At 42.3% G+C, this 26,910-nt stretch overlaps 1 protein-coding gene across 1 annotated transcript in view; it reads right to left on the bottom strand.

Annotated features, from left to right (window-relative positions):
* OTOG (otogelin) overlaps positions 1–26,910 on the bottom strand; it is a 98,268-nt gene that overhangs the window by 16,483 nt on the left and 54,875 nt on the right. The window contains exons 34-46 of the mRNA XM_081202064.1: positions 25,170–25,287; positions 23,583–23,662; positions 18,430–21,623; positions 17,106–17,274; positions 16,180–16,325; positions 15,509–15,598; positions 13,934–14,117; positions 10,255–10,475; positions 8,994–9,132; positions 7,554–7,748; positions 2,579–2,791; positions 1,603–1,707; positions 74–184 (exon numbers count right to left, since the gene is read on the bottom strand). Coding sequence (XP_081058190.1) covers positions 74–184; positions 1,603–1,707; positions 2,579–2,791; positions 7,554–7,748; positions 8,994–9,132; positions 10,255–10,475; positions 13,934–14,117; positions 15,509–15,598; positions 16,180–16,325; positions 17,106–17,274; positions 18,430–21,623; positions 23,583–23,662; positions 25,170–25,287 — 4,965 coding nt within the window. The remainder of the gene's footprint in view (positions 1–73; positions 185–1,602; positions 1,708–2,578; positions 2,792–7,553; positions 7,749–8,993; positions 9,133–10,254; positions 10,476–13,933; positions 14,118–15,508; positions 15,599–16,179; positions 16,326–17,105; positions 17,275–18,429; positions 21,624–23,582; positions 23,663–25,169; positions 25,288–26,910) is intronic.

The raw sequence follows: 26,910 nt of genomic DNA, 5'->3' as shown, positions 1-26,910 counted from the left end.
CATATATTCCTAGACAGTCTTCTTTGCTTACATATTAATCTACAGGCTGTCAATAAGAACTAAATTTGAATACCACAGATATAGGATACACAGCAGGTGCCTTCCACATGGGCAGCAATCAGAGTTTGATCTGCTCGGCAGTTTGGAATCTGTTCCATAGACTCACATTTTGCTGGATCACATTCTGAAACAAACATAATATTTTCATAAAACATATGATATTCCATCCTGAAGTCTCCCTAAGGGGGCTTACACTAAATAATAAAATATACCGGGTAACTACATCTTATTTCCTTCTGCGGTGTAACTAGGACTACTGGAGCAAACTGTGAAATATAGGTCTAGCACGTCCTCTATGTATGTTGGAGCAAGAGCTTCCACATACCACATTGATACAGTTTCTTCAATCTTGCCTTCCAAGTATCTAAAAATGGATCTGGGACTAGTGCATGGAAAAATGCTTACAGGGCAAATGAGCACCGCCAAGACCTTCCCAGGCTTGTTTACCTTTTTGTCTCTGTTTCCTTTTTCCTTTGCAACTGCACATGGCACAGGCTACTTTAGCTCTCAATTTTAGGAACAAGGAATATAACAGGGGCATGTGCAAAAGCAAATATTTCGGGCAGTGGTGAGCCAGACAGGGCTCTGCTTGGAAGTTGCCATGTTTTGTAGTCCTAAGTCCCTTCCCAGAACAGGGAATGGGTTTTCTGAATCAACTGGGGGCAGGGCTAATTAGGGTTTTTAAACATAATCAGGGAGGGGCAGGGGAAGGAGGAGACACTGTGCCCCTTCTCCCTCCCGGCCTCACAACCAAGAGCAAGAGGGTTCAGTCCTTACCCCGTGGAAAAGGAACTTGCAAAGGAGCACCCTGTGGCCCACAAGTGGAGGACTCAATCCTACTGGGATCTGCTTCTCAAGCACTTCCCTGCAGGGAAGGCTCTTGTGAAGGGGTACCTTTACTATCCACAGGATTCAGTTCTGCTTAGGTCTGTGTCACTAGTGATTTTCCTGTGGGGAAAATCACCCTGCAGAAATAGACTCCTGCAGCCTTGCCTTCCCAATACCCTGCCCCTTGACAACTCAAGATCCAGCGTGACCCAACTTGGGACCAGATCTAGGGCTGTCTCTAATTTGGCTGAATCTGATGCCCAGCCCTAATAATAAAAGTAAAAAAGGTAAAGGTAAAGGGACCCCTGACCATTAAGTCCAGTTGCAGATGACTCTGGGGTTGCGGCACTCATCTCACTTTACTGGCCGAGGGAGCCGGCATTTGTCCACAGACAGCTTCCAGGTCATGTGGCCAGCATGGTGAAGCAGAGCAGTGCACGGAAATGCCGTTTACCTTCCCACTGGAGCAGTACCTATTTATCTACTTGTACTTTGACATGCTTTCGAACTGCTAGGTCGGCAGGAGCAGGGACCGAGCAACAGGAGCTCACCCCGTTGTGGGGATTCGAACCGCCAACCTTCCAATCGGCAATCCCTAGGCTCTGTGGTTTAGACCACAGCACTACCCGCGTCCCAATAATAACAGTGGTCAAGGTCAAATATTTCAATAGAGACTCCTTTGCCAGATATTTCAATTCTTCATTCAATACCTACCACAACTGTAGCTAGGACAGCAGGAATCGTCTTGGTAATAGGTTGCCAGTTTCTCTAGGCCCTTGCATTCAGGAATAAACGTTTCACAGAGGCTCTGATTACAAGCTTTTTAGATCACAGCAAAAACAAGAGAAGAATAGGGTTGAATGGCATTAATAAAACTGATTGCATTTGTTGCGTATTACAGAGAGAGAGAGAGAGAGAGAGAGAGAGAGAGAGCGCGCCTCTAGGGCTGATATTTGTAAATGTTTTGTAAAATCCAAGAAGGCTTCAACTTGCTTTGTTGCTTGTGCCACATTAAACTTTTCTTCAGGCAATCAAATAAGTGGGGATAGAGTGCTATGAGAAGCTGTCATACTGCTGTATTCTGTTTATACATAGCTGCACTATGAGGACTTGATATATGGGCTCTCATTCTCCATTCCTGTCTTTAATGTTGACTGATTTTTAAGGTTAAAAGGGGCACAAGGGCCTGGTATGCAGTATTCACATTGCAGTCTTATGTAAAGACAGGGTGGCAAAGTGGCTGGCAGCTGTCAATGAGGTTCTCTTCCTAGGTGAGTGCTTCTCCTTTCCAAGAAAAAAGCTGGGCTTAAAAGACAGCAAACTGTAACTTTTGAAACCAGTGTTGTTCATGGAAACCTCAGAAATAGAACGGAAAGCAGTGGTGTTGTGATAAACATCTTATTTGTCACAACTCCGCCACCCCCCAAAGAATCTCAACTGCTTCCTAACACTACTCCTACTCATCCACCTCCTAGATCAACATATCACTTTCTTCCTTGCACAGTATAACCTCAGCACTTGTCAAAGTGATGTACCTTATGAAAGCCCACATACTGCTTCCAAACACCTGCAAATTAAGTCATTTTGTGTTAGTTTGCATATATCTTAAATCAAGAAAAACTTGACTATAGTTTATAAGATATTGAAAGTCAGTGGTGCTGGTAAGAAAGTGTATATTAAGGATACTTACTACAAACTTTCTGGTGACAACAGGATTGCTCATCTGGTACAATTAAAGCTACTTCCCCAAAACGCTGGCATTCCAAGTCATTATTTGCTGAGCAGTTGTACTCCACAGGAGCAATGGTCTCATTGTCAACGCATTTGTGCATGCAGCATCCACTATGGGAGGTTTTCCAAGTCTCACCCAGTGCATGTGGCACTCCAGAAGTGTCTGTACAGGCTAAATTGTTGCCAAAGGGGGGATAATTTATTTATTTTTATAAACGTCTAGATTCTATGACATGTTTATAACTACAGACATAAAGAATATATGACCATGGCAGAGGGAAAAAATTCCAAATCAATGCCACTTGTCAGGGGTTGGTAAAGCACTGTTACTCAGGAAACACACCTGAGTCATACACTCTTTCAGTCTACATTTTCCAGACACAGAATGGACTCCGTGAATCTTTTTAAAAATCTGCATGCACACAAACCAACCATCTATGAGTAATGCAAAGAAATGGCTTTTAGACAGATCCCTGAACTGCAGAACTCTGAAAGCAACATTGCTGTTCTTGGGCCTGTTAGGAACTAGTTACATTCATTCTAAGGCCACTGCAGCTCCATGTTCAAAGGTGAGTCATCTGAATTCCATCCAGCTGTTCTAATGAGTTATCTGAGGGGAGCAGATTCTGCAGCTTATAGTTATAGGATTGATTTGAAACTTGGTAGTAGGAGAGGTATAATATTTGGGGTAGAAAGGATAAGTGACGGCTTATTTTGAAAAAGTTACGTGTTTGATGGGAGACTTTGGCAAGTCGACGGGTAGTGTGCATTCTTCTTCCACGGGCTTCTGCTGGGGTGCATTTTTGCTGGGGGAAATTTCTCCAGTTGTACTGTGTGCTTTGGAAAATGGGTTGTAATGTTAGGTTGGGGGACCGACTGGTACGTTGCATTTCCAGGGGCAGCCCTTTCCATTTCCCCACCTGAGGCAAAATGGGAATGTGCCGCTCCCCCTTCCGCTGCAGCCTTGCGTACTGGGGTCATGCGGTGGCTTCTGGAGAGATCTTCTCAGAAGCCAGCAGGGGCAGGTAGGACACTGTTCCATGGGATTCTGCTGTCTGAAGCAGCTGCCTCAGTCCACCTCATTGGCCTGACGATTACTCTTGAGTTGTGTAACATGTAGTTTTTATTTAAAAGGCATTTTTGTGGCCAATGTTCTTTAACGAGATTTCATAATGGTATTTTGGTGTGTAGATAGTGTGGGAGCCCTGCACATGGCAAGTCAGCTCCTGGATGTAGGGATACCCTTCTGTATCCCTTCTGGTTGTTGTTTTTTATAATATTATATTATTTCATTATCTGCTGCAAATGTTAAAGATGTTTAAATATATTTTAAGGTGTTTTAAAGGTGCTTTTATTGTTTACTTTGTTGTACCACCGTGAATGGTGGTTTTTATCTATGTATTTTTGTTTGTTCCATCTTGTTTTGTTTTTGGGGTTGAATATTGAGTGGGGTGGGGATTGGTTTTGTTTGGGCATAATTGTCTTTGGTTGTTTTGTTTTTTATTTTGTAAGTGGAGGTTAGTATGAGGCCTGGGATTGCTACCGTGGAGGGGCGAGGGAGGTATGGCGGTGGGGGCAGATGTTATAGGCGAAGGGGATCGAGATATGGATATGCTCGTACCCCTTCCAATCTGCGCCCCATCCCAAGAGACGAGGGTAGGGTGAGCAAGGATTACTCACCTCCTTCACTGGTGTTGTGCAATGCCAGGTCTATAGGCAACAAAACCGCTACCCTGCGAGATTTCTTTATCTCGCAGGGAGTCGACCTGGCTTGTGTGACGGAGACCTGGGTGCGCGAAGGGGTAACTGTTACCTTACGAGAGATGGCGCCCCCGGGTTTCACCGTCCTCCACCAGTCACGGACTGTGGGCCGGGGGGGAGGGGTGGCAGTATTAATCCGGGAAAATTGTTCTTTCAGGGCTCTACCATCGCCATCGATCCCCGGCATTGAATGTGTTGGCCTAGTGTGGGGCTCCGAGGAGAGCTTGGCTGTCTGGCTGGTGTACCGGCCACCTAGCGCACCAGCAGCCACCCTGTCAGGCCTGCTGGAGGCGGTGGCCGGCTGGGCCTTGGAGTTCCCTAACCTATTGGTATTGGGAGACTTCAACTTCCATGCTGATGCCACTCCCTCCTCACAGGCTCTGGACCTGGTGTCTTCCATGGCGACACTAGGGCTCTCCCAGTTTGTTTCGGGCCCCACACATCAAGCAGGCCACACGCTGGATTTGATCTTTGGTGCCGGTATAGATGTGATCATGTCTCCTTCGATGAAGGTGCCATGGTCTGATCACTACGCTCTGAAAGCCAGGATTGACTTTCCACCCCCACCCTGCTTAGGTGGCGAGCCGATTTGGGCTCGCCCGCAGAGGCTGATGGACCCGGATAGATTCCGTCAAGCCTTGCGGGACCTTACTCCCCCTGGCGACTCATTGACTGAGCTTGTTGAGGGCTGGAATACCCAGCTCCTGGCAGCCATCGATGAGATCGCACCTAAGCGCCCTCTGCGACCCCGCAGAAACCGGGCTCCCTGGTTTACCGAGGAGCTTCGGAAAATGAAGCGGGACCTCAGACGGCTAGAGCGAGTATGGCGGGGTGCCCGTGACGGAGCCTCAAGAACATCTTATAGGGTTTTTATGAAAACCTATGAGATGGCAGTGAAGGCCGCTAAGAAGTCTTACTTCTCGGCCTCCATTGCATCCGCTAGCTCTCGCCCGGCGCAATTATTTAGTATAATTCGGTCTTTAACGTCCCTTGAAGGACAGCCAAATTTAAATAACAATCTGACACACAGCTGTGAGGCATTTGCGAGCTTTTTTGCGGAGAAGGTCCTGTTGCTCCGCCATGACCTCCCTGTCAATTTGGATACAATAAAGGAACTAGAGGCCCCTCAACTGTCCTCGGGTCCAGTATTGGACCACTTTGACCGGATATCTCCAGCCGATGTGGACAGATTCCTCCAAGCTGGAAAGCCCACCACCTGTCCTCTTGACCCGTGCCCGTCATGGCTGATTAGAGCGTGTCCAGACGAGGTGCGGGGCCCCCTGGGGGATATCATCAATTTGTCCCTTGGCACCGGGATATTCCCAGGGGAACTGAAGGAGGCGGTGGTGCGTCCGCTCTTAAAGAAAACATCATTAGATCCCTTAGATCTATCCAATTACCGCCCGGTCTCAAATCTTCCATTCCTGGGTAAGGTGATTGAGAGAGCGGTTGCTGAACAGCTTGGTAGGTTTCTGGATGAAACATCTGCTCTGGATCCATTCCAGTCCGGCTTCCGCGCTGGTCATGGGACCGAGACGGCTCTGGTCGCCCTAACAGATGATCTCCGCAGGCAGCTGGATCGAGGCGGGTCGGGGCTGCTGATTCTTCTAGATCTGTCAGCAGCCTTTGACATGGTCGATCACGAACTCCTGGACCACCGCCTTGCCGACGTGGGGATCCAGGGCACAGTCCTTCAATGGCTGCGCTCGTTTCTCTCTGGTCGGGGACAGAGGGTGGCGCTTGGGGGGGAATTGTCATCACGCCACTCCTTGGTGTGTGGAGTGCCTCAGGGTGCAATTCTCTCCCCGATGCTTTTTAACATCTTTATGCGCCCCCTCGCCCAGCTTGTCCGGAGTTTTGGGCTGGGTTGCCATCAGTATGCTGATGACACCCAACTCTATCTGTTGATGGATGGCCATCCTGACTCGGCCCCAGACACACTGACCAGATGTCTGGAAGCTGTGGCTGGATGGTTACGTGGGAGCCGGTTGAAGTTAAATCCTTCGAAGACAGAGGTCCTCTGGCTGGGGCGGGACGATATGGGATCGAGGGGGCAACTCCCATCTCTTGCGGGGGTGCAATTAGTGCCAGCACCGGCTGTTAAGAGTTTGGGTGTAATCTTCGATACCTCCCTCTCTATGGAGGCGCAGATTACAGCTATAACAAAGGCGGCATTTTTTCATCTCCGCCAAGCTAAGCAGTTGGCCCCTTATCTCTCTCGTCCTGACCTAGCCACTGTGATCCATGCGACGGTCACCTCCAGACTGGATTATTGTAACTCACTCTACGTGGGGCTGCCCTTGAGACTGACCCAGAAACTCCAGCGGGTGCAGAATGCCGCGGCGAGACTCCTTATGGGGTCTTCGCTGCGAGAGCACATTCATCCGGTATTATACCAGCTGCACTGGCTCCCGGTGGAGTACAGGATCAGGTTTAAGGTGCTGGTTTTAACCTTTAAAGCCCTATACGGCCTAGGACCCTCGTACCTACGGGACCGCCTCTCCTGGTATGCCCCACAGAGAAACCTACGGTCTGCAAATAATAACATCCTCAAGGTCCCAGGCCTCAGAGAGGTTAGGCTGGCCTCAACTAGAGCCAGGGCCTTCTCGGCTGCAGCTCCAAACTGGTGGAATGCTCTGTCACAAGAGACTAGGGCCCTGCGGGACCTGACATCTTTCCGCAGGGCCTGCAAGACAGAGTTGTTCCGCCAGGCTTTTGGTTAGGGCGCAGCCTGACCCCCTCCTCTGGCAACCTGCACAGAATTTTGCTTAATTGGTTGCCATCAATTTGATTTAATTAATTTTTATAATGAAATATTTTTAGATTGTGTGATTATTTGACTGATTATTTGATTGTTGTTAGCCGCCCTGAGCCCGGCTTCGGCTGGGGAGGGCGGGATATAAATAAAATTTTTTATTATTATTATTATTATTATTATTATTATTATTATTATTATTATTATTATTATTATTATGTATTCGCTAGACATTCATTTATTATTTTTCACATTTTTGTACCGCCCATTAAAAATAAGTTACCTGGGTACTGTACACATCCTGAGGGTGATCTAGAAAGAGAAGTCTGTTTCCATTCATACATATGCTGGGTAGGACCAGAATAATTCATCATTGCTTGTCAAATGATACAAAATTCAATAGCATATTGATACTTACCACACTTCTCTTCAGGGATGCAAAGCGCAGAGTGTACACGGTGAAGGATGGTCCCTTCTGCGCAAACACACCCCTCAGTCAATATTGAACAAGAGTCTGGATCCTGAAGTTCTGGCTCCATATTTTGACAAGTGCTTGGTGTCTCACAGGCAGATATACAGGCCTTGTAGTAGAAACCTTCTGGACAGGGAAAGGCTAGCAACATAATAAACACAGTGTTTAACACAATGATGCTTCTTCGTGTAATATTTTACATGAGCTAATGTTTCATGTGAACTTGTGCAGGAAAACAGTGACAACACTTTGATTCACTGCAAATTAGAAAGTAAAATTAGAGTGGAAAAATACAGTAAAGCTTAAATTTTCACCTGTTCACATGAATCTCCCCTTTCAACCAATTACCCCAACCCAATTATTCCAGACATATCTTTTATCTTGCAAGCACACAATTAGAACAGCCAGTGGTTGAGGAGCAGATGACTGAAAAGTTAAGCACTTCCTCCCCTAAATTGCATTTCTACTCAGAAGTATCCTTTCCAGTTCTGTGTTTTTGCCATGTGTAGTAGAGGTTTAAGATTTTGTACATATTTCTACTGATTTCTCAACATTCTTTCTATATAAATACGCTTGGACTTGAACGTCAGCATTTTGGCTCAAATTCATTGCTTTGTCCTATAGACTGCACTGCCTTTTCATCTTGCAGTAATCAAAGGTGCACAGCCTGGGAGTCATTTTGGACTCACAGCTCTCCATGGAGGCACAGGTCCAGGGCAGCTGTCCACCAGCTCCATCTGGTATGCAACCTGAGACCCTACCTGCTCACAGACTGTCTTGCCGGAGTGTTGCATGCCCTGGTTATCTCCCGCTTGGACTACTGCAATGTGCTTTATGTGGGGCTACCTTTGAAGGTGACTCGGAAACTACAACTAATCCAGAATGCGGTGACTGAGAGTGGCTGCTGGGACCATGTAACACCAGTCCTAAAGGATCTTCACTGGCTCCCAGTATGTTTCCAAGCACAATTAAAAGTGTTGGCACTGACCTTTGAAGACCTAAACGGCCTCGGCCCAGTATACCAGAAGGAGTATCTCCACCCCCATCACTCAGCCCGGACACTGAGGTCCTCCTCCGAGAGCCTTCTCCTGGTTTCCTCACTGCGAGAAGCAAAGTTACAGGGAACCAGGCAGAGGGTCTTCTCGGTAGTGGCTCCCTCCCTGTGGAACACCCTCCCTTCAGATGTCAAGGAGATAAAGAATTACACAACTATTAGAAACCATTTGAAAGCAGCCCTGTATCAGGAAGTTTTTAATGCCTGATGTTTTTATTATGTTTTCTGATATGCTGAAAGCCACCCAGAGTGGCTGAGGAAAACTATTATCATCATCATTATAGCTAATGCCATCAACAGCAAACAGAGTGTCTTTGATGTGAAGTACTTACAGCAATAATGAGAATTCCTCCATTCTATACAGATGTTAAATTTGTTACATGTTGCAACATAAGCAGCCAGTGCTATACATGGATTCTGAATGTATTCTTTATCTTGGACCCACATATCACAAAAGGAATCTGGAGAAACCTTAACACAAAAATAAAAGTCTTAACTTGATTACTGGTGGATATCTAGAGGAAAAAAAGATCATCATTAGGTGTTTGGTGCCAAATAGAAGCTGGTGCAGTTTAATGGGTAAAAGACAGAGTCACCACAATTCTAGGAAGCCCCTAATTATAAACTTGCATCTGTGATGAGCTCACTGTGTAGACAGCCATAAACAAGTGCCCTTTCTCTCTCTTCCTCAGCCCTCTTCCGCAATATGAAGTATAATAGTGACATAATGTGCATGGTGGCTGTAAGAGGAGAGGAAATCTCTAGGTACATAAAAATACAATTTTATTGGGCCCAAAATGTCATCAGGACACAGTAAAACAAAAATGCTTTGTGTTCTCCAACTGGTCACTTCAAGAGATAAAGTTCACATGCAATTAGGTATGGCAAATGTTGGACAATTTCTCTGGCAGTTGAAGAAGCACCTCCAAGATGATGACAAATTATATGTGCTATAAGTCGTCCTCTTAGAGGAGTATACAGTTGACACATCTTTGACATGTCACTGCACCCTATAAAGGTGCTAATGTCAAACCCAGAAAATAATCACTAATTGCTAGAGAATATTAGTAGCAGATGATGTGATGGGGGACTGCTCACCCAACCTCTGGACAATCACATCACTGCTGCTTACTGTGAAGTAGAGGTGGAGGGTCAAGGCCACAAGGAAGACTGGTTCTCCTAGCATTTTTGAGCCGTGTAAGTATCCCTGCCACCATGCCCTTCCCCCTCTACCTCCTGGTAAGAGCAGTCTTACAATGCTGTCTGCTGCTGGCATTAGTGGAGTATCAAAAAAATACGAAAAGCAATCATACCAATGCTTTATTAAATGTTCTGATTTATCTGTTTCTAATATATGTAGTACAGTACCTGTACTCTGATAAAAACTCAATGGTTCTGAAGCTATATGCAGCCTATCATAATTTCCCTGGAATTATTACTGTTGAATAATCACTCGGTTGATATGTGAAATAGGCAAAGTTGTTTGTCAGGGGAACAACCCATAAAATAAATACTTTTGACTCCTTAAATATTAACAAAAACAGATGATCAACAATAAATTTAGTTCAAACAGAGGATCAAAAGATAACATACGTAAGGATGGCAGCTGCTGAAGGTTTGGTTCAATAACGTTTTTAAACAAAGGGAACAGTCTGCGACTGAACAGTTAGTTTCATGGATTCTCTGTTCTCCAATATACTTCAATGTGTTTGGCACCTGCCAGCTATCTGTGAAAACAACTGAAGCACCTACAGTGCTTACGACGGTCCTGTTAGGTAGCATGAGATCATTTGCTGAGATTCCATCACAGAAGCCTGCACAAGAGTACAGTATACAGATTAGCATATCTCCATGTACATACTATGATATTTTAGGACTGGCATCAGTATTATGCTAATCACAGAGTGGCTGCTTGAAACAGCCTCTGTGTAATGACTTTAACCCCATGACTGTTATATTACGCTGAGCTTGTACAGTGGTGCAAGACAAGACAAATGCCTCACAAGACGAAAAACTCGCTAGATGAAAGGGTTTTGCGATTTTTGAGCTGCTTCGCAAGACGAATTTCCCTATGGGCTTGCTTCGCAAGATGAAAACGTCTTGCGTTTTTTGCAAGTTTGTTTCCTTTTTCTTAACACCGTTAATACAGTTGCGACTTGACTTCGAGGAGCAACTCATAGAATGTGGTGTGGTAGCCTTTTTTGAGGTTTTTGGTGATTTTTGAAGCTTTTCCAAAACTTTTCCGACACCGTGCTTCACAAGACGAAAAATTCGCTAGACAAAAAAACTCGCGGAATGAATTAATTTTGTCTTGCGAGGCACCACTGTATTTGCAATTTATGTGAAGAATCTCCACTGTATTAGCTACAGCTGCTGACCAAAATCTCCATATAGCATAGTTTGAGGCCCACCTAATGCCGCCTAATGCCAAAATATAAAATGGCGACCGATTCTCTATATTTTAGAATTGGCACAGGAAAACCTAGACACGGAGGCATTTTAAGCAGCCTCTGTATGATAAAAAATATGTGCAGACCAGCCCTAACAGCAGGAACCATAGTGTCCTATAAAGTACCAATCCTGCAAGATCTCTCAAAAGACATATATGGTGCATTAAAACTTTGCACCAAGCTTCCCTCTTGCTGGTTTTATACTGTTTTTAACTTGATTTAGGTATTTTGCCTAAGCTGGTTTTACATAATTTTTTTTGCTATTGTGATTTTTTTTATAATTAGCTCTGGTGGTTCATTGTGTCTGCTTTGAATTGCACACTTTAATGCCATTGTATACCATCCACAGAACTTAGTTATATGGGTGATACACAAATGTAATAAATATATTAAAAATTAATAAGAATACAGTAATGTATCTACGCAATGTAAAATTGGTTAATTAGTCTGATAATTCTTTATGAAATATCTCATGATTGGGGGAGAATAATTGTCAATTTGAAAAGTACATTCTGTGTCAACCCCTAATACTATTTAAGGATGTAGGAAGCAAGATTATATTGGGTCCACTCTGAGTTTTTTCTCCTAGTAAAGTAGGTGCCAGTACTCACCATGAAGTTGTTACAGTAAGTGTCACACTTTTTTAACCAAAATAGAGAGGGGTACCGGTACTACGGCCCATTGAGTAGCCCTTGAGGGCACTGGGTTCAGTACTGGTTAGAGTCTAGATTGACTGGCAGTGCCTCTCCAGGATTTCAGACAGTATTTTTTCCTAAGCTCTGCTTGAGAATGGCAGGCACTGAACCAGGGACCTTTTGCATGCCAAATACATATTCTGTCACTACCACCCTTCTCTATCACATGTGCAGTCTAGCAGCAGCTGTTTTTACATAGCTGCTTTAGGCCAACTTTCCTTTATTTAAAATGTTTCCTCTTTTATGAAATAGGAGTAAACTTCTGGGGTAGGGGGAGACTGCTTTGCAGAAATGAAGGTGAATACAGAAAAGAGATGAAGCACAGTGAAGTAGATAGCATTTTAATAAGCATCCTATTGTGGCCTTCTAGATTCTGGAATCTATCATAAAATGTCTTGTTCAATCAAGTTCTGTCTAGCATTTCATTCCTAATCAAGCTTATTTTCAAGTCAGTCGAATCAACGTCAATGGAATGTATTACCAAATAGAATGTATTACCAAGTAAGTATTTATTTATCTGAATTTTCTAAAGCAAGGCAGCTTTAAGTAAGAAACCATGGTTAGGACTTTGGCATATGCGAAGCCCATTAAAGCATTGCCTTTACTCAATTTATACTTCAAAATTTAAAACTGACATTAAGAAAAAATAAATTAGAAACTAGTCAAACTAACAACTCAGAATAAGAACAAATAGCACTAACATTTATTTCAAGCACCTCTTCTCTGTAGGAACATTACTGTTTGCAAGCATTGAAATCTGACTAAGTATCACTGATATTTCATACTGTTGCTACACATATTTGCCCTTTATGAAACTTGGCAAGCTAGCCACTGTAATGATGGACTTTGCATCCAAGCCTTCCAGCAACCATAATTCAAGTGTCAAAGCTAAGATTTATATCAATAGATATCATGCTTCCAAGAGCCTATACCAAACATATCATCCAAGGTTAGAACTTCCAGAAAGAATGAAGCCATGTGCACATACCAAACAGGCTTAAGAGCAATTCCAGCATAACCTTTATGAGCTGTGAGCTTTTTGGTACTAAAAAACTATTTCTGTAACTTGGACTGATTCTAAGTGAATAACCGGTGTTCCAATAAAAGGTATGAATAAATATAATGCGCCCTGAGGATATGTACAGTATTTTGAGTTCTACAATGGAAGGGGTGACCCTCCAGACATTCTGCTCCATGAGTGGTTGCAAGGTAGGTCAGATGGCTGTACGTTAGTCCCACCAGCTTGGCTTCTACAAAACTCCAGGTTTGATTATATGCATCTCTATTCAAAAGGATTTTGCAGCATTGTTTTTTAAGTAACTAATGCATGTTTTATAGGATGGATGTGTATTTATTTTGGGGCTTCCCACAGGCATCTGGTTGGCCATTGTTAGTGCAGGATGCTGAACTAGCTGGGCTATTGGTCTAATCCAGCAGACTTGATTTATGTCACTGCTGTTTTAGGCTTTCTGTACATTGCTATGAGCTCAACATTGAAGAAGGCTGGTATAAAAATGCAATTAATAAGTAATTAATTAATTATTGACTATGTTCACACCTTTATTCTATTCTCAGTAGCAAAGAAGAATTCTGATCTCCATTATTCCCTTTCCCAGTTTTGTGTGTGTGTGTGTGTGTGTGTGTGTGTGTGTGTGTGTCTGTTTTGGGGGAAACCATGACATTTATTTGAAATTCCACCAATTATTAAAAATTGGACCCTTGTATTACATTCTACTTAGTAACTTCTATGTTAGCATAGAGTAGGCAACAAATCTCTAAGCATTATTTTTTTTCTTTGCTTTATGGAAAGCTCAGTAAGATACATTTTCTCTTTATTGCAGTCCTATTTATTTCCATGTTGCTTCAGCATTCATGCCTCGGTTTGAAATGCTCTAAATTAGGAAGCAAACTTGCCTTATCCACGACTACCTGAAATCTGATCCTCAAGGGATTAAAACCAGCCTGCAGTTTATTGATTGGCAATCCTGGCATTTTCTCTCTCTTCCTGAATCATTTTAATCATTTCAGCAATCAACAGAGTAGCAGCTTCCAAAATAATCATATTTTCATTTTCTGTCTTCCCACATTTACCAGATGTAACATCACAATCTTACTAAAGTTGCTTACCACACAGTCCCATTGCTTTTGGATCACTGGTTGCATTAAGTTCTATTACCATCACCCCAGTGGTATGAAACCACTGAATTTTAGTATTTGTCGGAGTTTCAATAATATACATGAAGCCATTGTCCTCAATCTTAAATCCATATTTTGTAACAGTGGGCCATGCATATCTTGAGTTGACAGCTATCTGGAGAATATACATACTTATTTTAGCAAACAGTAAGATTTACGCTTTGCCATAAAACTATGTTTTTGCAATATTTCGCCCAGCCCTCCACAAAACATAAAAATAATTGAAATGAAATTTACATGCACTGTGCTAGTCAAATATTGTCTAATGCAGACCTATACAGCTTGTGTATTTTGCTTATCAGGTGCTTAACAACTTCCCTATTTCTGCAGTCCAAACTAGGTGGCAAAATCAAGTCAACACATGTGCTGCATTTGAGTGGTGGGTCAGGCCTCCAATTTGTGAAGGGATGGAAACTTTTGCAGTGAAAGGGCCACATTCCCTGAGGAGCAACCTTCCAGGGATCACATAATGTATTTTTAATCTACTGTTGGACGCTGCCCAGAGCGGCTGAGGAAACCTAGCCAGATGGCCAGATGGGCGGGGTATAAGAAATGAAATGAATTATTATTATTATTATTATTATTATTATTATTATTATTATTATTATTATTATACCAGTGGTGGGTGTGCCAAAAGGGGTTAGAGCCAGACACACACCACTCTCCATCTTCCATCCAGGCAGACAAGAAGAATTATCATATTTAAGGACACATTCCAGGCAGGTAAAATCTATGTCCTCCAACACTTTGAAGCCAAAATCCAGGACACCATCTTCCCGGATGCCATCTTCCGGTTTTCTATCATGAGAGCATGGTGGTCATTTTGGTTGCCATTATCTCACCCAATTTCATGCCATGGGGCATGTATTTTGGGGTGCCACATTAGATCATGGTCTCCCCAAAGCACTTATTGGGGGAGAAATCACACAATATCATGGCAACCAAAATGGCTGCCGTTTTCACAATAAGAAACAGGATGTCTCAGTTTTTTCTGAGACACTTGCAGGCTATGAAAATCACTAGAGGACAGGCCAGAGGATGACCTGGGGTGACCTGGCAGAAACTTACCAAGTGTGACTTGGTAAAGACTCAAGGGCCATATTGAAAGGCACTGAGGGCTACATCTGGCTCCTAGGCCTAAGGTTTCCTACCCCTGGTCTAATGCCTTCAGGACACTGGGTGAATAAATGTGTGATTTCTTCGGAGCCAACATGAGATGAACTTCTCAGAAGCTGCTTCACAAGATCATAAAGAATATCATCTCTAAAAATGTAGTACAGGAAGCAGAAAATCAATATGAACAGCACAAAAATTCCTAGTCGTGTTCCAGGTTTACTGCATATGCAGAATGCAAATAATAAAAGGCTGTTACATGTGTCCTCCTCTTGAAAAGTATCAGTTCTATTACTAGAGCCACAATTCTCAACAAAGTTACATGCATGTAAATTCTAGGAATCTAAAATAGGATACTTGAATGAGAATTATAACAGAAGAAATAAACTTTACCTTTCTGTTTAAGCGGTCAATGGTAATCTGGTTAGACATATATGTTAAATTTAACATTGCCAGGCACAGCTTGGTAGAGGTTAAAATGCCCTGAATGAAGATAAGAACCAAATCAAAACAACACGTCAGCTTATTCCATGGTTAAATGCAACATACGGTACATATATTATACATATACTCAACAGAAAATCTTCCCCCAGATAATTCTACCCTCTGCTTTTTTAGAATAGGTTTAAACATTTAAAGAGCTGGAAAATGCAAAACTGAGCAGCTCCCATCCTCAAAGCTCCTATATTCTACAGTCTTGAAGATGATGAGAAGTCCATATAGCTAGTTACATAAACCATTAATTGAGTGTGACATTTAAGGTTTGTTTAAGAATACAGAAAACAATGTTATCAGTCACATTGCATTAATGCAGGCATAGGCAAACTCGGCCCTCCAGATGTTTTGAGACTACAATTCCCCTCATCCCTGACCACTGGTCCTGTTCGCTAGGGATGGTGGGAGTTGTAGTCTCAAAACAGCTGGAGGGCTGAGTTTGCCTATGCCTGCATTAATGTGAAACAGCAGAAAATTGCATACTTTTATATGCAGCAGCATAACTGCACTTGTTTATGATCCTTGACATACTCAATAAACAACAAAATTCCACAAGGCCCTAATATTACCATATGAATCTTGCTGCAGTCACTGATGTGGATGCTTATAGTTTCATCTTGAGTTTGGCTGATGACATAGGATGCTTCCTTAAATAAAGCCAAATGGTGCCCATCAAAGGTGATAAAGCTCAGGTCAGAGAAGAGTGTGCATCGACCTGATCAAACAAAATAAGGACTTATTTAACATATTTTATAAAATAAACAGCTAACTACTGATCAAGCACTATAAACTGAATCTAAGTCATTAAAATAGCTTGCTTAGTTCCTTTACGTTAGATACAGATCGTTAACCTATAAAGGATTGACTGCAATGAGGTCAAAGCAGACCCTTGAAATCAATGATTTAACTTATTCATTATGCATTTATTTCATAACATTTATACACTGCTTGATTGTAAAAACCTCAAAGTGGTTTGCAAGAAGATGAAACAATAAAATATAGAAAAAAATCACAACCATACTTTGAAGCAGGCATGGCCAAACTTGGCCCTCCAGCTGTTTTGGGACTACAATTCCCATCATTCCGAGTTTGGCTTGCCTGCTTTAAAGCATACAGAAGTTAAAATCCTAAAACATATTGAAATCACCTCAACTTGCTAAGCATCTAGATAGGCTTGTCTAAAGAACAACCCCTTTTTTTGCCGGTGCCAAAAAGAATACAGTGAAGGTGCCTGCTGGATCTCAATAGGCAGTGAGTTCCAAGTGCAAGTGATGCCACACTAAACAACTGAATACTTACACATATGGAATTGGTATTATTTGGCACCTGTTGTAGTGTAAATTCCGCCAGTTGCTCAGGGAGGCACATGTGGGGTAAGGCAATCTTGTAGGTAAGTTGTTAAGGGCTTTGTGTGCCATTTACACAAATGTTTGAGCGTAATCAAACTATCAAAGTAATGCAATTTTAAAATAAATACAGTATGGATAAAACTTACATGCACATTCCCACTTGGGGCAGCATTTATCTCCATTAATCTGAACACCAAATCCAAGAAATCCACAGCTGGGTTGTGTCGCATTGTATGGACAGTTCTGTGATTTGTTAACTTGGATTAGTTGTCCATCTAAGCAAATGTGCTTTATGCACTCATTCTCTGTGATTGGCTAAGACATATTTAGAAAACATAGGTTACTATTCTTATCAAAATAAGGTGATATTCAATAAATAAATATTCACTGAAAACAAGAAGTTCAGTATACCAAACTACTGAATGCCCTTTTCAAGTCAATTCTTGTAGTGCCATTAAAAAGCAGAAACATGAAATCTTTCAAATGGCACACAGATCAATGCAATGAATCAACATAATAAAAAGGAAAAACTGGAAACTGAGGATAGTCATGGAACATTATAAATTTGACAGTATGGACATATTTCAAGGATTATGTTGCCTTGCTATTTGGGACAAGCGTCTAAAGACCAAAGTTACTGAGGGGATCAGCTACTCAGAATACATAATTTGCATTCTTTCATCAATAATATTTTACACATGGAGAGCAATATTAAGAGGCTGGTCAAAGAGATGCAGATCATGCAGTAGAGGAGATGGTCTGTAAAATATCTAGAATTAAAGCATATGACAACTTTATAAGCTCAGTGTGATGTAATAAACTTTGGTTGTGCTAATTAATTAAATGAGTGTTGGCAATACATGTTAACTGCTGATTCAGAGCAAACAACAGTCAGATTTTCTCACACTATACACAACTACCTTTCATAATTAATTGAACCTGGAGAATAATGTGACAATAATGGCTAGAATATCATATAGCATAGTGAGGGCTTTTTTAAAAAAGAAAAGAAAAGAAAGATGTTCTGCTAAATACAGATTAGTGGCAAGCATGGCCCTAATAGACTAGCTTATCAATGTATCAATTCTTAATGATAACTAGAATCCGTAATTATATCTTGCAAATTATTTTTGAAACATACAAAGCAACTTCTGGATTAGTGGGTTGATAGTGAGTTTTATAATCTGAGCTAAAGCTTTGACTTCTTAAATGTAACTTACATTCTACAAACATATGTATGTCCCAGAATATTGTTGAAAGTTCTCCATCTCTATACCACAATGCAGGCCACTGTGATGAGATGAATTTCATGTCACAAAGTGAGATAAAGAGGCAAAAATATGTCACTCCATGAGCAGTTAGGAACCAAGCCACTTTCATTTCATATCCATCAGTAAATGAGACCCAAAAGTTATATATATGATACAGAAATCACTCATATGGTGGGGGGGGATTATCTATGGTACTCACTACACATGTTGGTGGTGTTGCTGTTTCTTTAGATGGCATGAAAGCTGCTGCTGTAACTCCTGAGACCATTTCAACAGTGGTTAATCCTGATAAATATGTGGGAACTGGGATGACTCCTGTAGCATTTGGAGGTAGTGGTGGTATCAACAAAGAACTTGATGAATGTGTGGACATCTCCGTGACAGATGGTTCTTTGGCTATTGTAGTTAGGACAGTAGAACCAAGTGAAGCTGGAGAGGTAGATGAATGTTCAGAGAGCGTTTGTGATACAGGAAGCTTTGTAACCACTAATTGCCCATCAGTCTCTGACAATGTGATGCTCTTTGTTTCTAAAGCAATGGAAGGCACTGAAAATAAGGATGTTGTCATGAATTCTTTTATCCCTGCTGTCTTTTCTGCTAATGATTTAGTGACACTCCGTGTTGTGAGACCACTGATCCCAAGCAGTGCTGACTCAGTCGTAGTTGTTAAATGTGGGGTAGCTGGTGTCACTCTAGACGCAGGGAGTGTTGAACTGAAAGAAATGGTAGAAAGTGGCACTTGCTTAGACAAAACAGAAATCTTCTCTGTGGCACTTTTGCTCATAGATGTAAATGCTGTTGATTGTATTGGTGTTAAAAATGCCACCTCTTGTTTGTCTGTTGGACTCACAGCTGAGGTTTCTGGTACTTCCAGTATAAACAATGAAGGAGATGCTGGTTCTGATTCATGAAATAAAGTAGTAGATGCTGTAAGTGTTTGAGAAGGAGTCAGTGCTTTCTTTGTGGTAGGGAGCTCAAGTTTTGACTTTTCAGTAGGAAATAATTCCACTACTTCTTTTATTGTAGACAATGGCAAAAGACCTGTTTGGGTTACTTTTTTTTCACTTGTTAAAGGAACTTCTGGTGAAAACACTGAAGTGAGTGATACAGTAGAAAGAGGAATCCCTGGTAGTGGAGTACTTTGGAATGTGGAGGGCACTGCAAATTTGGTTGCTGACTCTGTTGTACTAAAAACAATTTGGGGGTGGATACTTGTTCTCAACAGTTCAACTGGAAAATGATAGGCTGCAGTACTTCCCTTGGTTGTTAAGTAATCTTTAGAAGGTGGTGAATAATCAAGTTTTCCTGTCGTTTGGGGGATAAAATGTGGAACAGTGGATTCTTCTTTCATACGGGAAGAAAACCTTTCCATTGGAGAAGTAGGAACAGATGAAGTAGCCTTGGAAGTTATAGATGGTTGTGTTATATCAATTAGCTGCCCTGCAGTGGCTGCTGTTTCAGGTATTTTTTGTGTTAATGGGAGAACTGTTTTCTCTGCCAGGTAAAGTGTGGTTGGAAGTGTTGTTAGAGGATGAGCAATAGAGGAAGAGAGGGTTGATACTACTTTGGTTGGTGCTACTTCTTTAATAGTTGATGGCTGGCTGCTCAGTTCAGAGTATGGCCGTATAGTAGTATCAGTGGCACCTAAAGCTTCTGTTATTGACAATTCTGGAGCAACTGTGCTTAGCAGCTTTGTAGTAAGAGGAAACTCTGAAAAAAATGATGTAGACTTTGCTGTTATTGGATGGTGAGTATCAGCACTGGTAACTCGCACTTCAGGTGATGACGCCATCAGACTCTTTGCTGTAGAAATGGACCCTGGAAGCAAAATAATGGAAGGTTTTTTTGTAGTGGTTTTTTCTGACTCTGCAGTGGCTTTTTCTGACTCTGCTGTGCCAGGGTACAATATCACTCTTTCTGTATCAGTCATAGGATGCAGAAATTCAGTTGTTTGAACTGGTTCAATTTTTTTAGTTACCAATGGAACTAGGACACCCATAGCTGCGGCTTCCTTTGTCAAATCAGATTTTGCTGTTTCCACTTTTGTCACACCAATAGAATAGGGTAAAACACTCACTTTTGTAGTTTCCAGGGACGAAGGTGTTCTGTATTCTGTTGATGTTTTATCGGTGACTGATTCTGGCAGAATTGTCATTTTAGAACTTATTTTGGTAGAGAGGGGTGTAACTGTCATAGCGTGTGATGAAGTGGGATACTGGGTATACAGAACAGTCATTGCTTCTGTCACATTTGGCTGAATAAATGGTGAATATGCACTTGTCAATCCTGTCTCTAAAAATTCTTTTGAGTCTATTAAAGTTGGCAAAGTTGTACCAGGCACTCCAGGTAGTTTGGCAGAAGTACTACGTCTTAGAGTCGTAGCTGAATATAAATGAGAAAAAGTACTTGGGGGGTGCATAATGCTTGATGTTGTTTGTGCTATTTCCTTTTTAACAGTAGAAACTGGAAAACCACTTGTATGTGTTGGGACTGTGGTGGTGGGTTGCGTTAGTGCTGGAGGTACTGTAATAAATGTGGTTTTAACTCCTTCTTTGATTAAAGCAACTGTTGTTTTTGTTGTTTCTGAAGGAATTGGCTTTCCAACAGGCCTTACTGTTGATAAAACTGTAGATAAAGTAGAAAACGGAGCTACAGTGATATTTGCATCTGTCACAGTCAGTTGACTTACACCCAGCATTGTTCTGTCGGTTGTTTGATTCACTGTGGGGGCATAGGAAGACATTTCCAAAGATGGCAATGGGGCTTTGGTAAAAAATTGACTTGTTCTTTCTGTCTTTGGTGTTGAATAAATCTTGCCTTCTGTAATACCTTCAAGTTTTCTTTCTGCTTCCTCTGTTGGGGGAAGTTGAGCACCTGTTACTTTTTTATCCAGTGCTATTTTAGTTATGGCTGGTGGTTTAGCAACTGTAAGCATTGATGGCAGCACAAAAATAGGTGAAGTAGAAATTATTTTAATTTCTGATTCAGTTGCTATAGATACAGAAGGGAGTGTTGTACTACTTGTCTGTTTACCAGGCAAAGACTCCGTAACTGCCACAGTTGTAGGTGGAGGAACAGCAAAAGGGAGGCTAATATCAGATACTGGGTGTGAAACTACTGGCATTGAGCTGGTACCAAAAGCTGAGTATGTTGAAGCATTTGATGTTGCAGATATGGCTAAAACTGTAATATTTGGCAACAAAAGAGAAGAAAATTTAGTTGGAGTAAATTGCCACTTGAATGCCTGTGTTGTTTCTCGGTCCTTTGATATTGGCCTAGGAGATAAAGTTAGTTCTTTACTCAGCATTGTTGCAGAAGTTTGATGAGCCCCAGACGTTGTATGTGTCTTTACAGTGGATGATAGAAATTGAACATCAGCTGCAGGTTCAATGCCTGAAATAAGACAAACATGGGTGCTACTTTCCGGACCTGTAATAATATAGGCTCATACATATGCACCAAAAAGAATAAATGTGAAGAACAGTATTAAAGAAACAATTTCCAACTTTAACAAGTCTTCTTGGTCAGGAAATTATGTTTTAAAATGGGAAAAACTTGGTTCAATTTTAATGTTTCAAAACCTAATTTGACATCACAAAAATGTAAATGCAATGATTTCTATGACTGCCTATGTATTTTGTGAAGGCTTTGGATAAAAACAACTTTTCGTGTATACCAAGTAAGGTAACCTTCAGAACACGGGTGTCAAACACAAGGCCCGCGGGCCGAATCCGGCCCGCCAGACCTCATCATGTGGCCCGTGTAGCTGCCAGCCCGCTTCCCCCTGCGAGGCGGCGCGCTGTGGGCGGGGATGGGGGGCTGGAAGGCGGACGGTGGAGAAAGCGAAGGCGCTCCCTTCCCGCGCCGTTACTCGGCCGGCCTGAGAGAAAATTTCTGAGGCGGCGGCGGCCTTCATCCAGGCTCGGGGGGCTATGGCGGGACTTTGCCCTCTCGGCGGCCTGGAGCATCTGGAGCTGGGGCGGCTGCGGGACCCGCCAGGCAGCAACGGCGGCGGCAGAATCGCCGCCACTTCTTCTCCTTCTCCTCCTCCTTGCTCGCCGTTGCCGCCGCTCTCTTCTTGCTCGAGGCAGGCCTGGAGCCGGGACAACCCGGGCTTCGAGCTCAAGGAGGAGGCGGGCGAAGCGGCCAGGGCGGCTGGCGGGAGCGTGGCGGCGGGGGCCATGCTGCAGATGGGCGTGGTGGAGTGGGGTGCCTTCGCCCTCAGAGCCCGACGCCCGGGAGGGCCTGCCGAGAGTGGGAGGCAGCGGAGGTGCAGGCGGCGCGGCGAAAAGGAGGAAGGTGTGGGGGGAGGCAGGCCAGCGGCCTTGCTCCGCCAGAGGCGCCCCGCCGCTGCCGCCGCGTTTCCCTCACGAGGAGACGGGCAAGGAGATCGCTGAGCAGCCGCCACCGGCTCGCCTGGGCCAAAGGGATGGCGCACCGCCTGCGAGGTGAGTCGCCGCCCAGCCGGGCCCTTCTATCGCCCTTCCCGGCTCGCATCTCTCCTGTTTCACCTTATTACTCGCGAGTCTTCTGCTCTGAAGACAGATGCAAGTAATCCGTTCAGCTCCTCTGCAACCTCCTTTCCCACCTTTAGCACACTTTTGATTCCCTTGTTGGCCAAAGGCTCTACCACAGACATGTCCAAAGTCCATTTCAGGGGCCTAATCTGGCCCCTTCGGCAGTTTATGGGGTAAAATCCTCAAAAAACCCCTCAACAACTTCAACCCTAAAAAAAAAAGCTCAACAATTTCAATCCTAAAACTTTGGTTGGCCCTCACGGCCCTTCACTTCGTCAAATTTGGCCCTCCTTGAAAAAAGTTTGGGCACCCCTGCTTCAGAATATATGTTCTTATTCCCAGGCAGTTCCTTTTCCGGAGTAACACATATTTCCATACATGTCTACTCCAGTCAGAAGAAAACTAATGGAAGTCATATAGTGGATAGCATGTTGGACTTGGACCCAGTTCCATCCCTGCTCAGCCATGAAGTTACTAGGTAACATTTTTCAGCCTATCCTACTTGACAGGATTGTTTATTGGGGAAATGGGATAACTCTTTGTATGCTATCCTGAAGTTCTTCAAGGAATAGAAGATTTTAAGAATGGTATATTATGGGGATTGACATGCATTTTCCCCCTAGATCCCTTAGAAAGCTAGCTGTGGCTGATGGACTACAAAAGCGAATGGAACTAAACTAGCGGGGGACTTGCAATGGTTAGGAAGAAGTGGGAAGGGGGTGTTATTAGGCCCACGATCGAGATCCTGAACCCTGTGTGTACAAGATACTGAAAGGAATCGCAGCACTGTATTTTGAATTTTATCTAAATGTAATATGAAATGTGTTCTACGTACAGTCTTCAAAATAGACACATCTTTGAGTTACTTCATCCAGAACCATATGTGAAGGGCACATGGGAACACATCCTTCCACTCTAAAAGAGAAAATAATGATGATGTAACTATTCACATAACAGCATGTGGAGATGAATGAGAGGGATTGAATAATATCCTTAGGAGCCCAGTTGACAAAACACCTGAACAGGCATACTTGCACTTAAACCTGTTTTAGTCTGCACTTCAGTCAAGCTATTTTAAATGCTTGTGAATTACATTATTAATTTCTTAATCATTTAAGATGCAGAAATGTCAGGTTGTTGTCACAGTTTCTGTGATAAGCTTACATTGTGGCTGACCTAATGTGCCATCCTGCTGATTCATGAACAATGTGATGTAACCTTTGGAACAAAAACATATGCTTCTCCAATGATGAATACTTCCATTTAGAGCTGGCAGAAAGCCTCTACATGCTTGTACAAAATTGTGTTCCTTGTTTGTTTATACCAACACTGATGGCCCATCAGAGCCCTTCCAAAAATTTGCCTTGCATGGAAAATCTGAGGCAAGAACAGAAGCGATTGGAGAGGTTGTTTTGTCCAGGCCACTGGATATTAAAGGTGTGATTCTAAATCTCAGAACTCAAGGCCAGTTATTAATAACATCTTTAAGTGAGACTATGCATACAGTCAGTGTCATGACCAATATCCTTTACCTCTTTCATATGAAAAATATCTCTCTTACTCCCGCAGTGAATGCTTGGCCAGTGTAATTTCTGCTCAGGATGGCACTCCTACTTTTCTAATACTATAGTTATGAATCTGGCTGCTTCCTCCATTACAGCATAATTTTATTCCGTATAAGTGGGGGGAAGTTCTATTTAGGAGGAAAGATAGGGAGAATGCAACAAGGTATTTTTAGTTGCCATGAGTTGGTATGGCAATTTGTGACCCAGGGATATGGGAGAGGGGATAACAAACATTAGCTGGGGTAGGCCTCTTGGCCAAGAAGCATTATGAAGTATTGAATGAAGGACAGATGTGCTGGAATGGAAAGAGGCAGCTCAGTCAGATGGACACATGTTTTTGGCACAGGAAGGAGATAAGTTGCAAAATTACAAACATTAAATTAGAAAATGGTATTGCTCCATATTACAACAGGCTCCTAGTCTGAATTACCAGTATGCCATCAGTATCTTACCTTTCTTCATACAGGAAATTCAGACTGAGAGCTCTATTATGTTTTTATATTTGATAAGTTTTTACTTCTGTGCTTCACCTACTATTGTCCACACTGCTGTCTCCCCCCCCAACTTGGGCTGAAAAAGTTGTCCCCACTTCTGCTTTGTGCCCTTCCCCCCTCTCCCCCCCCCCAGCTCAACTGCTATAAGTATTCCATACAATCTGGAAATTAAAGGTGGTTCCAAGCTGCTGAATATGTGTTGTTTTTCTTTTCATTTACAAAGTTGCATTCTCCTGTGTATGTAGAAACTACACAGTTCTCTATAGATGGACCTGTTACATTTCCAAATTGAGAGGCACTCAACCACCTGAAGTTACTATTAGAAAGAATGTTGTTAAAAAAAATTAAAATGTAGATACTTACTTTGGAACAGTTTGACAGCGTTCTGCCAAAGGATCTCTGCATGTTTTGAAACAAGGGCTTGCACAAACATCATAGCGCCACTCACATGTTGAGTGAGCTAGAAATTTAAACTTGGTATCTAGAAATAGAATTTAAAAGTTTTAATGTAATGTGTATACACATACATATTCTAGTTTTACTTAGACCTCTATGCATCAAATGATCACTCCTTATTGAACTGATTTTATGTATTTCACAATGAGTGATGCCTAATGTAGACAGTGCTTTGAGCCACAGGTAATGGATCATACAGGTTATACAACAGACAAATGTTGGAAATCCAATGTTTTCAGCAAGAAGCAATCTTAATTTTTAATGACTACAGAAACAATTGATGGACTTTTCAGTATCTCATAAGGTAAAGGCAGTTTCCCTAAATGTCCTCACATTGCACTTAACTGAAGAGGCTTACATCTCTGGGTGATCCAGTGCTGAGTTCTTTTATGTTTGTCTCAGTTGGAAGGAATGCTTTCATATTACAAACACAGCAACTTAGGTTGCTGATACTATTTATTTATAGTATACAGCAATCCCGGCTGAGTTTCAAGTGCCCACAAAAGTGCTTTCTTTCTTCACAAGCAGTAGAGCATTTTAATTCCTAGGAAGTTTTATCTCCAAATGGTTGCATGCTTTGGGGTGGCAGAGTGTGGGCTGTACACAATGCAACATTAAATGGACCAAGTATGGTATTGATACCTCAAAAAAATTTAAAGTAATTCCCAGTGCAATGTTGTGAAAGGGCATTGCACGCACACATGAACACACACAGAGTGAGAGATAAATTTCTTTCCAAGTCATATTTAGAACAGTTTCTCACATTACAATTTTTATTCATGGGAGCTTTCCTACAAGTAAGAAATATCATGTAGCACAGCTCCTACACTGTACCATTTTAGAGTACCAGTGTAACATTTTTCGAGTGTACCTTTGTGTAAAAAACATATACACAAGGAAATGTCAAAAATAAAGGAATCCAGCTAGTAATGAGTGAAGTTGCCTATACTCCATTTGTACTAAGCATGACTCATTCATTCATACACGATAATTTAGGATGGGATCATTTAGGTCCATTATACTTGAAGTCCACCATTCCCTTTTCCAAACTTCCTCTTGAGATGAGGGAGGAGGATGGAATTAGGAAGGCTTTGTGGCAGTGGAGGCTTCCATTTTAAGGTACGTGTTGAGACTGGGAAGCATTGGAATCCAATGTGAACTACAAATTGCAGGAATGAATTTGGGGAATTTTGAAAGGGAATATCTTTGCTGGAAAATGACAATGAACATTTTATAAAGTCAGCTGAAATCAGACAAATCTTTCTCTATCATAATCTTATTGATGACAGCGATTTGAATTCATTTCTTATATGTACATAATTTCAACTGATACAGTTCTGAGTTCCATTCCTGGATTCTCATGTGAAAAAAGATCCTAGGGAGCAGGGCTCGGAAACATTTGTAAGATATTGGAAAGCTGCTATAAGTCAGGTTTTACAAAACCTACCTAGCTGAAGTGCTATATTTGATTTCTGCTGAGAAATGCTATTTGTGTCACCATGCAACCCTAATTAGCAATTTCCATTCCATTCTTCTTAATTCTGTTTTGGGTGCATTCACTTAATTAATAGCTGGGCATTACACTGCTGTACTGTTTCTGGATGCCTCTGCAGTTAACTCACAACAAAAGAATGATGTGCTATTACTG

The sequence above is a fragment of the Podarcis bocagei genome (assembly GCF_964188305.1).
Source record: "Podarcis bocagei genome assembly, chromosome: 1".
Lineage (NCBI taxonomy): Eukaryota > Metazoa > Chordata > Lepidosauria > Squamata > Lacertidae > Podarcis > Podarcis bocagei.
Note: the sequence above shows the minus strand (reverse complement) of the source record. Positions and strands in the feature narration are given on the sequence as shown.